We start from the raw sequence: 14,427 nt of genomic DNA on the forward strand, positions 1-14,427 counted from the left end.
TTCTTTGAAGTTCCTTCTGTCTGCAACAACAGAGGGCGTCCCAACCTGACGGCGGGGTGGGGGTGGGGGTAAGGGAAAGACCCATCCCCGGGCGTCCTGGTTCCCCCTTTAGGCATCCGAACTCAGATAACTTTCCAGCAGTCTCGGGGTGGTGGGGGGAGGGCGTGGCGAGCGAGAAAAGAAAAGGGGGGAGATTAGGCTGAACCCTCTGGCCACATCTATAAGGCGCTTGGGCCTCCGAAGTTGTGGCCGTTCCCCCCGCAGCCCTTTACACCCCATAAACGGCAACAGCCCTCATTTGCTTTTATGGCGCTTCCAGCTCGCCGGCTGCCTAGGCCCTGCCTCTGCCAGGAGGGGTGCTCAGGAGGGGAGTGCGGTACAGAACCCAGAATCTCCTGGGTCCTGACAGGACGCTGAGGTGCGAGGGCGCAAGACTTCAGTCCCTGAGAGTCCCCAGATGTCCTTCCTGGCGGCCGCGTCGGGGCAGCAGGGCTCGTTTCCCTCCTTGGAGACTCCTCGGGAGGCTGGTCCTTCAACTCCCCGTCGCTCCTGCCCTCACACTCCCCGCCCCATGCCAGGGGAAGGCCTCGGGGATCTCAGAGGACCCGGCTTCGGGAAATATCTCTGGGCGCCAAGATGAAAGGGTGGCCTTTCGCTGCTACTGGCCAACGGGACCCGAGACCCCAGCGCGGCTCCTCGAAGGCCTCTCGGCCTCCCCGCAAATGGGACAGGTCAAAGCCGGGAGCTAGGCCTCGCCGCCCCTCGTTGCCCAGCCTGGCTCCGTTGCTAGCGCCGCCAGGCAGCCGGCGGGAGTGGGAGCGCGGCTGGCTGCGGCAGGTTCCCGATCCGAGAGCCCGCCGGCGGTGAAACGCAAAATCGAGATTCTGCCTCCTCCCCACAGGCCCGGCCCCCACCCAGAGACACTACCCACGCTCCCCTATCCCAGAGAAAAAGGTGCAAAGAGCTGACCCGCAATAAATAGAAAAGAATCAATATATTTTATTTGCCAAAAAGTTAAATATCATCTCAACACAACATTTGGTCAGTAGGCCTTGAGGTAACTATTGCAAAATATACAGTGTATGTCCAGCCGGATGGAAACCCCAGATTCATCAAGGGTACAAATCTACAGTAGCCCAGTGGCGGTTTCATAGTGTATAATTTATTATCAATAAAATTAACTCCATTACAATAAGCATTCATTTTTCCCCCGATTAAAATTAAATGTAAACCATAGGTAGTAACCTTCTGCACATATGTATAGCTCCGAATTTCCTCAATGTTCATCCGGTGCAAAAACAATATTCAAGCTTGTCTGATTACTTTTTTCTTTAATTTATGGATTATATATACAATGAACAAGACAGGTCTATAGAACGGGTAGAGAAGAAAATGTCCACATTTCCAAAGAGGAGGAAACCATGAATTTATGCATCCTGGAGAACACTTTCTTTCTTTTAAAATTTTATTTCACTGAGAAATCCTTACAGCTCGTTTACAATCCAAGGTGAACAGCCTAGTCATACAGAAGACATGTTCCATACAGAGCTATACTCTACGCAACTATTTTTCTCCCCTAGCAACAACCTGAGTTGAAATTGAATTCTAAGCGCTCACAATCACAACGGGTGCGTCACCCAGCACAGAAGTTTGAGTCACAAAACATAATTACTACAATAAAACACAGTGTTCAAGTATCTGGGCAGATTGCTCTGCCGCACAAAGAGCAAATTAAATTAACTACACAGACTAAAAACTATACAGCCCGCCATCAACAGTTGTGCATTATAAAAAGGTAGTATTTTTTTGTTGTTGTTGTTGTTTCTTTGAAGTCAGGAACAGGTAGATTTTTTTTAATATATACAAGCTAGCACACACAGGCATCAGCGAAAATGTCCCCCCCCCACCCTTTTTTGTTTGTTTGTTTGTTTGTTTGTTTCTGTCTTATAGAAAATGGAAAGCTTACAATACCTCCTCCATCAAAGCAGCAGGCTGGGGGGCGGGGGGAAGCCAGCCTTAGCCCAGCTTGCGAGGGGGAGATGAGGCCTGGAGTTTAGAGCCGCTTTGTGCGGGATGGTCGGGGTGTTGGACGCTGGGGTTGAATAGGGGCGGGAGAGGGATCGGGCAGTCCTTTCTCTTTCTCCCTGGATCGCTCTCTCTTTTCTAAATGAACTCAGCTGAATCACTCGTCTTTTGCCCGGTCCTTGTTGATTTTCTTCATTTTCATCCTGCGGTTCTGGAACCAGATCTTGACCTGCCGCTCGGTGAGGTTGAGCAGCCGGGCCACCTCGTACCTGCGGTCCCTGGTGAGGTACATGTTGAACAGAAACTCCTTCTCCAGCTCCAGGGTTTGATGCTTGGTGTAGGGGCAGCGCTTCTTCCTCGTGGAGCGCGCGTGGAGCCAGTTGGCTGCCGGGTTGCCTGCGAAGGAGACAGACAGGGGATTTAGAAAGAGGAGAAGAACCTACGTCCCCCCTCCACTGGGGGCTGGGGAACCTCCTAGGGTCTTCGGCCAAAGTGCGGGACGCTGCTGAATCGGTGAGGGAAAGGCTGAAGAACCCGTACACAATGGAATCGTGGCAGACAGACGGAGGAACGGTCACTTACAATTGCACGCAGTAAAATCTCGGCTTCCCCCTCCCTTACGAGACCCTCCTCTCTCCTCTGTCCTCCTGTCCTTTTCCTCTCCTTCTTTCCACTCTCTGTACACTGTACAAGGATGGAAATTTAGAAATAGATCCTCGTCTTGCCAGGCAGGGGGACAGCACGCTGCCCTGTGTTCCTGTAACGTTAATATTCTCTTCTCCCCCACACTAACACACACTCTCTCTCTGTATCCTCCCTTCCCCACCTTTCCTTCTACTTTCCCCTTTCCTTCTTTGACTCTCTGGATGGCCGTCAGAGCCGGGTAGCCGGCATGGCGCCCCTAGGCGCCCCAAGGATGTTGATCAGTTCTCCAGTTTATGTGAATAATCTGGCATGGGGACCGCGGTGGCCCGGTCGCCTACAGCCTCATCTTGGGCAGGACACACGCCGCCACTGGCTGAAGGCAAGAAGTGGAGGGGATCGGCTGTTTTCTTCAATGTCTAGGCTGCAGTTGCTGCCGCCGCTCCAGGCTCCAGGACAGTCTAGCCGCACAAAAGATTCTCTCTGCCGAGCTGCTTTCGAAGAACGGCCCAAAGTACTGCTGTCCTGGTACCGGACAGCCAGGGAGAGAGGCGGCTGGTCTTGGCTTGGCCGGCAGCGCCCGCCCCGCCCCCTCTCTCCTGGCTGCAGCCGCCTCCCCTCCCCCTGAACCCGGCAGCCAGCTTGTCACTGCTCTCTGGAATTGGGGCCCCATCCGAGGCATCCTAAACAGCAACTTCTGGTTCCCGGCCCCTGCTCAAGAGGCTCGCAGCGCAGGCGAAGCAGGCTCAAGAGAAAGCTGAAGGGCTGGCAGATCCTGGTGGCCGGCGTGGAGGCGGCGGCCGGTCTGAAGGGAGGAGACACTTACTGGGATCGATGGGGGGCTTGTCTCCGCCGCTCTCATTCTCAGCATTGTTTTCGGAGAAGGCGCCTTCACTGGGCTGTTTTTCTCTATCAACTGGAGGAGAACCACAAGCATAGTCAGTCAGGGACAAAGTGTGAGTGTCAAGCGTGGGACAGTCACCCCTTCTGGCGGACAGTGGTTCAGGTTTAATGCCATAAGGCCGGCTGGAGGGCAAGCCCGCGAAGGAGAGCGCGCCGGGCGTGGGCTCCAGCCAGGAGCGCATGTACCTGCCGTCCGGGGCCGCCGCCGCCACGGGCGCCTGGGGGTGCACGTAAGGGTGGTGATGGTGGTGATACACCGCGGCGGGCACCGCATTGGCGCCCGCCGCGTGCACCGGGTTCCATGAGGCGCCGAACACCGCCGCCTTGGACTGGAAGCTGCACGGGCTGAAGTCGGGGTGTTCCGCCAGCGCGGTGGCCTGCCGGGGAGGCTGACCCAGGGCCGCCGGCGCGTAGCGGCTCGCGCCCAGCTCGTCCGCGGCCTCGGCGCCCAGCAGGAACGAGTCCACGTAGTAGTTGCCCAGGGCCCCGGTGGTGGCCATCGCTGTGCCCCGTGCCTGGCCGGTCGGCCCGACCCGCGGAAATTATGAAACTGCAGATTTCATGTAACAACTTGGTGGCACCAGGGGGGGGAAGTACAGTCACCTAATAAGTTGCCGGCGCCTGCGCCCCCATTGGCCGCGCGCGTCACGTGCCCGCCCGGCAGAACAATAACGCGTAAATCACTCCGCACGCTATTAATGGCCCGGTGTTTTGCAGTCATAATTTTTATAGCAAAAGCCATATGTTTTTATGCAAAGGGATCGCGGCGCTCCACGATCGGGTTTGTTTTAATTGTGGCCAACGAAGATTAAAAGATCAAATCTGGCCTTGCCTCTGTACTCCCTCCCCTCCCACCGCCGCCACCAGACACACACTTCTTAAGCGGACTATTTTATATCACAATTAATCACGCCATCAGCGAGGCGCGGGTCCCGCGTGCGAGTGCGGCCGGTGGAGCCCCTCACATAAAATTAGACAATAATTGAAGCCATAAAAAAGCAGCCAAATCGCATTCTCGCTCTACTGTATTTAAATCTATATTTATGATATTTCATAAGGAGTTATTGTTTCAGAAGCCACACAGGCTGGTGGGAAGTCGGGAACGACCAACAGATTCGTTTGCTTCGCCGTGGTTCCCGGCTGTAAAAATTTACGAGGACTTGGAAAGGTTAAATTAGACTGTTGTGTTGGGTTGGCGAGCTCCCTGTAAATAATTCCTGCCATCCCCGGAGATGAGAGTTTACCCCGGGCCGGCCGTGAAAAGTCAAATTCAACGCAGCATCCGTCCCAAAGGGAGCACCACCCGCCCCTGCCCGAGCGCGCTGGGCACGGACAGGATTCCCAGAGGGCACCGCCTATTGTGGGGCCCGAGATCTGCCCCCTTTGGATCCCAGGGCGCCCGGGAAGCTAGCTCCCAGCGTCGCCGCTGAACCTCCAGCAAGCGCCCCACCGAGGAGCAGCCGGCTGTCCCTGAGCCGAAGGGCTTGAGGGCCTGGTTGTGCTGGGGGTTCGGTTCCGACCCCGCGCACACGCCCCCCTCCCAGCCCTACAGCCCTACGGGCCTCAGCTAGGAATTACGACACCCAGGCGAACGCAGCTGGCCACCCAGCACCGTGCCCCGACCTCGGAGGCCCTCACGCTGAGCTCTGCGAGCTTTGTCGCACTCCCCCAACCCGAGCTGCGAAAAAAACACGAGGCGGCCTCCGTGGAAGGCGAGATCGGCTCGCGAGAAGACAGCCCCGCCGAAGAGATCGCGCGGCTCCAGGAGCTCGGAGACCCGCGCAAGAGCCGCTGGCCTCGGGGGCCCAGTATGAGTTCTTCAGGGCTCCTTCCTTCCTTTCTTAACGGCCACCGCCCCGGGCCCCACCTCGGTTTTCACCAGGCCGGACGGCTCAACAAGGTTACAAGGCCCAAAGCTAGGCGACCGCCGCTCAAGTCCAGGGCTAGAAATTAAAACGGGGAGGGGCACAGGGCACGGGGCTTTGACTTTAATCCCATTCCTTGGCTTGGCCACATGGGGGAAGGTATTTCTTACCCCTTTTTGAGTCTTTCTGCATTAAATGAAAAGGCCTCGCGGCCTCTGTTAGTTGGAAGAAAAAACCCACCCCAAATCCGAACGGAAAGCAGCGACTCCTAAAAACGGGGTAATTAAATTCACGTGTGAACACTGTGTCTGCAAGAGTGTGTTTCTCATTAGCCCACTCCCCTGGCGGCGAGGGCGGGCGACGAGGGCGCTTCCATCTCTTTTTCTGGCTTCATCCTACCCAGCAGTTCCAGTAATCCTCCCCCAAACCCTGATACATCCCTATCCCGGACGGGGACCCTCAAATGCCGGGCTCTCCCCGAGAGCGAGGCTGCGAAGCCTGGCGGAGACCAGCCGGGTTCCCCTTTATCTGCTCTCTCCGGAAGAGGGAAGGGGCCGACACAGTGAACTCCCGACGAAGTGGCTGGTCCTGGTGGCCTTAGCCTCCTCCCCCATAATATTTTCTTTTCCCAGTAATTTCCTCTGCCTTATACCCACCCCCATCGCATCCCGGCGTGTCCCAAATATTGGGCAGTTCGCGGTGCCTCTGAGATTTTCATTAAGAAGTACTAACTCAGGAGGAGACCTCGCTCCTCATTGTAATTGTCTGAGAACGGGCTGGACTGGCCTATTTGCAATTCAACTTTTTTGATCAGAGAAGCCTTGAATTAGTATTAGTATTTTTTTTTAATGAAAAGGCTGTTTAAATAACCTTAGCCCCCTAGAATAGGACAGTCACCACATAATTAGCAGGCCCTGAATGTTAAGCAGGCCTTACTGGTGCCCAAGAGGGGAGAAAAATAAGAAAAACCTAATTGGACCCCTCTTCTGCCCAAAGATTTGGGGAGAAAGGAGTCAAGCTTTTGAGTCAGATTTTATTTTGGAAATGAAAGGGACTGTGTGTGTATATTAAAAAAAATAAATAGATGTAATTACAAAAACTGCCTCTTTCTGCCTGAGAGTTCTAAAACCTTGGCCTCCAAAATAAATCCAAATCTCTGTCTGGAAAATGGCACAGAGGAGTTTAGGGGAGAGCCGTGTGCTGGCCTTTCAGATAACAGGACAGCAGGCAGAGCGATGGAAACAGTTCCAGGGCCGAAGACAGAGCTGGGAAGGGAAGCCCAGCTTGGTGGGCATGAGTCTGAAGGCTCTGCGTGTGCGTGTGTGCGTGTGTGTGTGTGTGTGTGTTTGGGAGGCAGGGAGGGATGAAAGTTGTTTTCAGTTTGGTAGCAAGAATGGTTCATCTGGCTTCCAATGGTGGACTACAACTTGGAATGAGGGCTCAAGTTTGTAATACAATGGTTGTGGAATTTAAGATTCCTTTCCCCTATTATATTTGAAACAGACTGGAGCTGGAAGAGTCCCTTTCTCCAGTACCCATCGGCACAAGGATGCCATTTCTAACAGACTCTGAACCTGATAGAGGCTACGGGCAAACAAGCAACCGTTCTTTGCCCTAACGCTGTTCCCCTGCCGCGCGGTTAAAGCCAGAGTTGGGACCGGCAGGCCGGAGGAAAGCGGAGGAAGCTTCCAGGCGGGATTCCCTGCGTGGCCAGGCTCTATAGAGCCTGGCTGGGCTTCAGCCGAGGTCCCAGCCTCAGGTGCCCAGTGAGGCCAGCAAAGGCCTCCTTGCCCTCTGTGTGGGCACACAAAAACGGCGCGAATGCCCCCTAATCGGATCTCATAAACTGTGGCTGCCGACCCGCGGAGTAAGAACGCAAGGCCGCCGCCATCCGGTCGTGATCATAACCGAGGCCTTGTCTCTGCAGCGGCACACCAGGCCCAGATCCACAGCCCCCGACAGCTGTCCCACGCGAGCCCTTCCTTGGCAGATTCCGACCACAACTTGAGCACGCAGAAAATAAATAAATTAAATAAATAAATAAATAAATAAATAAATAAATAAATAAATAAGACCCCCGTCCCACACTCTCCCAAGCCAGCCCTGGGTCCCTCTGGGAGGAAGAGATGGGAGGACAGGAAGTGGAGATAAAAAACTGGGCACAGAGAGACCCAAGATGAAAGACAAATGAACGGAAGGAAAGAAAGAAGGAAGGAAGAAGTAAAGGTAAGGATAAAGAAAAAGAAGAAAGAGGAAGAACGGAGGGAAGAAAAGAAGGAAGCAAAGAGTCAAAGGCGACTCCTGGGAGCAGAGGGCGGCTTACAGAGAGAAGGGTAAGTGACAAGGCCAGTATCCCAGCCCCTTTCCAGCCTGTCCCTCCTGGTTTAGTCTGAGTCTCTCAAGGGGATCTTTCCTGATCTTCTACCCTGGATTAGGGCTGGTTGTGTCCCAGCCTTGCAGGAGAATGGCCTGGAGTCGGGGAAGGCCCAGAATGGGAGCGTGTGCCCCTGACCTTGAATGGCTCAGGGCCCAGAATTCCTACCACGCCCCTGGCGTCCGCCGAGGAGCAGCTAACCTGATCATACCTGCTCGAGGCCAGGTGGGGATGGGGATTGCGGCCAACAGCTTGGCAAAGCGCTGAGAAGGAGGCAGGGACGAGGCTCCTGCGCGGGAAAAGCCGAGGTTGCCACCGCAGGCCTGGCACTACCAGGGCCCGGATGCCCCGCCCGGTCCGGCCCCCGCGCGCACAGGTACCTGGAGACGATTTCAACTGAAGTAATGAAGGCAGTGTCGTGCTGTCGAGAGAAAGGTGGATCCCAACAACAGGAAACTACCTAAATCACCGACCAGTTCTCGTGCTGCCAGCGCGGGGCTGCCTCGCCCGCCGCCGCCGCCGCCGCCGCCGCCACCGCCGCCGCCACCGCCGCAGCCAAGGGAGAACCCTGCGATCGCGCCCGGCCCGGCCCCTTGCCAACCTGCGCCCGCGCTGCCACTGTGTGTCCCGCGCTGCCGCTAAGGCATCGCGGCGGGAGAAGCCACCGGCCCCCGGTAAGGTAAACCTGGGAGAGAGAGGGAAAGAAGGTAAAGGAGAGAGAGGAAAATGGAAGGAGAGGGAAAAGCTAGAAGAAAGGAGAACGAGCAGTGTGCGTGCTGATTTCCCAGATCCCGCTTCTCGGCGAGCCGGCGCCAAGCGGCGGCGACCCTGAGTGACTCGAAAGCGCCAGGGACGGCCCCGAGCCCGGCTCCCAGTCTGGTCTCGGCCTCCGGCGCTCGCTCCCTGCGACTCGCTCTCCCCCTCTCTCCCTCTCAGCCAGCCAGCCAGCCGGGCTCCCGCGCCCCCTCCCCCTGCCGTCGCCCTCCCCCCCACCTCCCGCGAGCAGGAAACGCGTGGCCCCGCGGAGGGCGACCAGGTGGGGGAGGCCGTGCTGGGGGAGGGGGGCTTGCAGCCCGCAGCAGTCTACCTAACCGCTGCCGCGGACGCTAGTGACGCGCTCTGGGCCCAGCCTGCTCCCCGGATTCCTAGGCTGGGGGTCATCTAAGACCAGGGGACCCGCAAAACAACCGGCGTCTGCGAGCCTCCCTGGGGCTCCCGAAAGAAATCCTGTTTGGCTTCCTCTGTCTATGCAGCTCCCCTCTCAACTGAAACCACTGGTCCAAGACAGCCACAATCCAGATATACTAGCAAGTCATAAAACTGAACAAAAGCCGACAAACCTTACGGCACCAGGGCTATAGGGCCCAGACAAATTACGACCGTCTAGGTAATATTTAAATAGATGCCTAAAGTAATTGCAGGGGGCGCGGGCTAGTCCTCCTGTTGTAAAAGTTGTGAACGGGATAAAGTGGAAGGTGAAGATAAGAAGTAAAAAAAAGAGGTAAAATTTAAAAGCTTCATTCCACAGCTTTTATTCTTCTATAAGAACATAAACATCGTCTTTTTTCCACGCACAGCAGCATTACAATATTAATTTATTCTGATTTAAGATTAGAAGTAAATAGAGCTAGAACTAACATTTATAATAACGATAGAATGCATTTGCATAAAACAAGATTGGCAATTTTTCATAATAATAGACATTTATACAGATTTGTATTTATAATTTTTCTTTTTCTGCACCTACAGGTTTGACCCTTTTATGCATGTAACTTCACAGTATAAAGGAAACCCAAACAATGTCTCCCTTCTCTAGTCTATTCCGCTTGCCCAGCCCTCCTCGGATTCTGTGAATTTTAGGAAGGAAAACATAAAAGAGAAAGAAGAAAAAAGAAAATGAGAAAGAAAACTCTCCACAAGATAGGGAGAATTGTGGTGTGCTTGTCGTGTTACCAGTGGTAACAATTATTTAATGACCAAAAAACCCCCACTAAATCTGAACGCATAAACAAAACTATATTAGATTATTTATCTACAGCCAGAAGGATATGAAAATTCAGAGGTAAGTGAAATAATTTAGTCCCACAATGCAAGACCCTACACAAACTGGAAGAGAAGTTTCCTTCTCTTGGTCATTCTTTCTTTTTTTCCCCTCCCTTTTAAAGCTGGGATATCTTACAGAGGAAGGAAAGATTACTCGTTATGACTCTCAATTTTCTAATCAGCCAAAGCCAAGCCCTTTTGCCAGCCTGCACGTCCATGCTTGCAAGCCCTTCTTTTTGCCAAGGAAGAAAGAAAGAAAGAAAAAAGAAACCCAGGGGCCTATGTCCCCTGATTAAACACAGCCCAGCACTCCAGGCAGGAGAGCCCGGTGGCGGCTCCTTGCACCATTGACCTCAGGCCAGACACCTCAGCGCCTTCAATGGGACCTCGGCCTTCCGGCTAGGTTTGCCCGCCCCCGCAGGAAACCAGCTCCACCGGGAGGACAGGAGCCATTTCCAGCAGAGGAACCCCGAGACAGCAAACCAGCCCAGTCACCACTCAACACTTGAGGATAATATTTCTCTCTATAGAAATGCAGCACGATATGGCTTTTTCCCCCAGAAAACAAGTAAACCAGCACCAAGCAAACAGACAAAGAAACAAAAAGTCAGAACAAACCAGCCCTGCACAGATGTGACGGCCAGCGAGATGGCGAGTGTGGGAGGGAGGAGTGGGACTCCGGCACAGGTGCGAGTTCCTGGGCAGAGGCCGAAGACAGAGGGAGGAGAACGGCTCTCTGGCAGCGGGAAAAATCGGCGTTGCCTGGAGCTTCATCAGGAAAAATTAAAATTGGCTGTGAGCTCCCGGATCCGGTTTTCTCGGTTCATTTTCTTCAGTTTCATCCTGCGATTCTGAAACCAGATTTTAACTTGTCTGTCCGTGAGGTGGACGCTGCGGCTGATCTCTAGGCGCCGCTCTCGAGTAAGGTACATGTTGAACAGAAACTCCTTCTCCAGCTCCAGCGTCTGGTGCTTGGTGTAGGGGCAGCGCTTCTTCCTGCCGCTCTTTGCTGTGAGCCAGTTGGCTGCGTTTTCGCCTTTGGAATTGCCTAGCATTTAAAAGAATAACGAAGGGAAGGTTACATCAGGGTCTGGCCAGGCTGTGCGCAGGGGTGAATCTGGGACTTCTCTGTGATAAGAGGGATGCCCTAAGTCACACAGAAAGAGTTTTGCACACACACACACACAGACACCTCTTTTAGCTTGCTCAGGAAGAGCAGTGCCTCCAAAGGGTGTGTGCAAAATGGAGAGGGCCTCCAATCTGTATCTACCCTCCCAGTTTACATTTGTTCCACTTTTTCCCAAACACCTGTTTTAGCACAAAGCTATCCGGCGCTCGCAGACTGAACGGCCTGGGAGAGCAGGCTGTATATCTTGAACTTAACGCCTTTCTGTGCTTCTCGCCAGCCCCAAGGCAGACAAGCATTTCCTGCAGCCCCCAGGCTGGGGGCATGGGTGCTTACTTGGAAGGGAGGCGGGCAGCGTGGCGCTGTCCCATTCCCATACCCTGATTGCCGAAGGCCCAATGAAGAGAGGAACAAGGACATAGTTGGGACATGGGGAAGGGACGAAAAACTGATTCGAGGTCAAGGGCCATCCGTCACGTCTTTCCAGGAGTCAGAGACGTGCAGTCTGGGCGATTCGGAGTTCCAGGGGAAGCGAAATGGCCCCTCTCTGACTCTAAGCTCAGGGCCCCGGCGACCGGGCCGGATTTGCCTTTTCTTCTTCCCGCAAGGAGGATTCCCGCCCCTCCAGCAACTTTGAAAAAAGCTTGGGGGATCGTAAACTCGAACTTCGCCGGTTAATGGGCTTATTTATTGATGCTGGCGGCTGCTTATTTTGGATGCCTTACAAACATCCGCGCTATCTGCGGGCGAGCCACTTTCCTCCCTCCCCCTCCCCCCGCGTGGGCCGCGCCTCGCAGGCTGGGCCCAGACCACGGCTTAGGGTGCTCTGGGCCACGGAGAAGGGCAAGCTCAAGAGAGGGGCTGCTCGTCCATGCCCTCGCCCCCAATGGGGGTGAGCTGAGGCCAGAGTGGCGGACGTCTTGGTGTGGGGCGCTAAGCCGGACATGAATTTTTACTGCGTCCCCACGCCCAAATATTAAAAAGCAAGTTCACAAGGTCAGCCTGCCTGCAGCTTGGGCCAAGGCCGGCCGGCGCTGCGCGGACTCCTGGCTCTCTGCTCTTTCCCTTCTCTGGGTCTGCCTGTCTGCCCGCCTGACTGCGGCCCTTCGGCGCGCCCTGCTTACCCAGGGAGTCCTTCTCGGGCGAGGCTTTGCTGCTCTCGGAAGGGGCTGGGGAGAGCTCCTCTGCGGCCGAGGACGACGCGTGCGCCTCCTCGTCGCCCTGTGAGCCCCCGCCGCCGCCGCCGCAAGTCCGCGTAGGGGGCGGCGGCGAATCGAGGGCTCGCTCTTTCCGGGCTGCATCCGCTGAGCCGGAGGCGAGCGCGGGTGGCGGGTCGAAGCCGCGCCCGGGGGGTTGAGCGGGGAACGGGCCGGCGCCGAGCTGTTGCGCGCCGCCGCTGCTGCCGTAACCCTTGGCCGTGCCATAGGCCTGGGAGAGGCGGAAGTAGCCCGGCACTGGCACCCCGCTGGAGGTGCTCAGGGCGCAGCCGTCGGGCGGCGGGCCCCGCGGGAAGGGGGCCAGCTCGGCTGTGGCGGTGGAGCCTTTGGGGCATTTGTCCGCCGAGTCGTAGAGGCAGTAGGAGCTCTCCTCTTTGATGTTCTGCGCGAAAGAGCACGAGGTGGCCTGCGGCGGGGGTTGGGGTGGTTGCGGCGGAGGCGGTGGCTGCTGCTGGGGAGGTGGTGGCGGTGGCGGCGGCCCCTCGGGTGGCTCCATCCGGCACGACCGGGGCGCGTCCAGCCACAGGTCTATAGGCGCGGGCGCGTAGCCGTGCGCCCCGGGACCCAGGCCCCCGCTACCGCCGCCGCCGCCCGGCGACGTCGCCTCATTGCGCTTGCCTCCCAGAGCCGGGAAGAGCCCGCAGCTCTGCAGCCCGTAGGGCAGGTCGGTGGCCGGCGGCAGGTAGACCCCGCCGTGGGCGTAGTAGCCGCCGCCGCCACCGCCCCCCGCGCCGCTGCCACCACCGCCAGCCTCGCCTCTGCCCGAGCTGATGAGCGAGTCGACCAAAAAAGAGTTCGCGGCGGGGCTCTCCGAGCATGACATTGTTGTGGGATAATTTGGCGAAGGGAGCAGATAGCCCTTTCTGGCTGACATTTCTTGTGCAAAACATGCTGAATACGATTAGCAATCCCCCCGCACCGCGGCGGGTGCCCACAGCCAATCCTGAGCCAGAGTTTCCGCGCGACCACTCCCAGTTTGGTTTCGTAGTCGCGGGGCCGCTCTCCGAGGGCGCCCTCTGAGCCCACGATTGATATAAATATGTAATCTGTATTGATGGGCCGGGAGACGCACACCCGATACCTCGGCCCAAAGGCCAGGAGCTGTGGGGGCTGCCCCAACGTGGCTAGTGGGGGGCCTGGCCCCTGGGCTAGCCCCGCCCACGCTCGGACGTGAGCTCTCCTGCGGGGTCTGTTTGAAGGGCCCTAGGGCCCCGCGCAGTTAACAAGTGGGGTGTTTATGGTGTGCACCCCGGCCTGCCTTGGGTGCTCCCCATTCTTGTTTCAGAATCAGCCACTCCCCCCCCCCCCCCCCCCGGGCACTCTAACCACTAAGAGGACCTGCTGGGAACTCAGGCTTTTCCCTTTCAGCTCGGGACCTGGAACTGTCTCCCAAAAGTGACAGACCAGGCCCTAAGGCCACCAAGACCTTTTAGAGTGTCCGAGATCCAGCGCGCAGTGGAAGCTGGCTATTGCCACTTCTTTCTTGCACCCCACATAGAATTTTCCCCAAAATGTAATGCCCTGGCTTCTCAGCCCTCTACACTCTTCCTCAGGCAGTCGTTGATCCAGTTAGGATCTTGGATTCTGGTGTGCTCACCTGGCTTGCTTTCTCTGCAGCTCCTGTCGGTGGACCCCGGTGAGCTGAAAGGAGTTGGGGGGTGATGGTGGAAGCAACCGGTAACCTTGGCTAAAGACTCCCCCCACCCCTATTCAGAGGTCAGAGCCAGATCCAGACACCCCACAGCCCCATCCCCCGGGTAGCTTCCAAGCTCATACCCCGTTTCAGGGAAGTGAAGGAAACATCGCTCTTCAGGGTCTTTGGTTTGACCAGAGACCTGAAGACCTGGAGGGGGAAACTTGGAGGAGGGGGCCATGGATGGACACCTCTGCCTCAAGCTCTCCCTTTAACCTTGGCATTCGCATGCACTAGGAGGTTATGACAAGAACAGTGTCACCACACTCCTGCCTCTTGGTCCCCTCCTCTCTTCCCCCCTCCCCTCCAAACCCGTGGCTGGGGCAGCCCTCTCTCCCGCGGTGTGCGCATTTTAACGAGGCCCGCGGCGAGGAAATCCATTCCGGGCAAGGCCGGGCTGGGCTCATGGCCCAGTTATAGCAGTGTTCCGAGGCCAGGCCCTTTGCGCAGCAGACACCAGAGCCTCCTTCTTCCCTGGCTGTAGGCACGCGCTCTTAGTCAACTGGAAACGGCTGGCCCAGGGCGCTAGCCCCCGTGTG

At 56.3% G+C, this 14,427-nt stretch overlaps 2 protein-coding genes and 1 long non-coding RNA gene across 7 annotated transcripts; 1 reads left to right on the plus strand and 2 right to left on the minus strand.

Moving 5' to 3' along the window:
• Positions 1–975: 975 nt before the first annotated feature.
• HOXA9 (homeobox A9) lies at positions 976–7,798 on the minus strand. Its single transcript, XM_047694557.1, has 2 exons — positions 3,494–7,798; positions 976–2,421 (listed from the first exon to the last, which is right to left on the minus strand). Exons 1-2 carry the CDS (start codon positions 4,068–4,070, stop codon positions 2,183–2,185), a joined length of 816 nt encoding a protein of 271 aa, XP_047550513.1. The 5' UTR covers positions 4,071–7,798; the 3' UTR covers positions 976–2,182.
• On the minus strand, positions 2,384–13,479 carry HOXA10 (homeobox A10). 2 transcript variants are annotated; one of them, XR_007121434.1, is made up of 4 exons: positions 12,103–13,479; positions 10,471–10,900; positions 3,494–3,583; positions 2,384–2,421 (listed from the first exon to the last, which is right to left on the minus strand). XR_007121434.1 is itself a non-coding variant. In XM_047694554.1 (2 exons), exons 1-2 carry the CDS (start codon positions 13,067–13,069, stop codon positions 10,626–10,628), a joined length of 1,242 nt encoding a protein of 413 aa, XP_047550510.1. In that variant the 5' UTR covers positions 13,070–13,479; the 3' UTR covers positions 9,315–10,625. The 2 variants fall into 2 exon arrangements, 1 of the variants encoding a protein (XP_047550510.1); XM_047694554.1 differs by lacking the exons at positions 2,384–2,421; positions 3,494–3,583 and having other exon boundaries at positions 9,315–10,900.
• LOC125080633 (uncharacterized) lies at positions 7,802–10,660 on the plus strand. Of its 4 annotated transcripts, XR_007121436.1 has the most exons (3): positions 8,014–8,488; positions 9,063–9,196; positions 9,559–10,660. It is a non-coding gene; the product is annotated as an uncharacterized LOC125080633 (long non-coding RNA). The 4 variants fall into 4 exon arrangements; XR_007121437.1 differs by lacking the exon at positions 9,063–9,196 and having other exon boundaries at positions 7,802–8,483; XR_007121438.1 differs by lacking the exon at positions 8,014–8,488 and having other exon boundaries at positions 8,512–9,310.
• Positions 13,480–14,427: the final 948 nt, after the last annotated feature.

Source organism: Lutra lutra, chromosome 11 (genome assembly GCF_902655055.1).
Source record: "Lutra lutra chromosome 11, mLutLut1.2, whole genome shotgun sequence".
Lineage (NCBI taxonomy): Eukaryota > Metazoa > Chordata > Mammalia > Carnivora > Mustelidae > Lutra > Lutra lutra.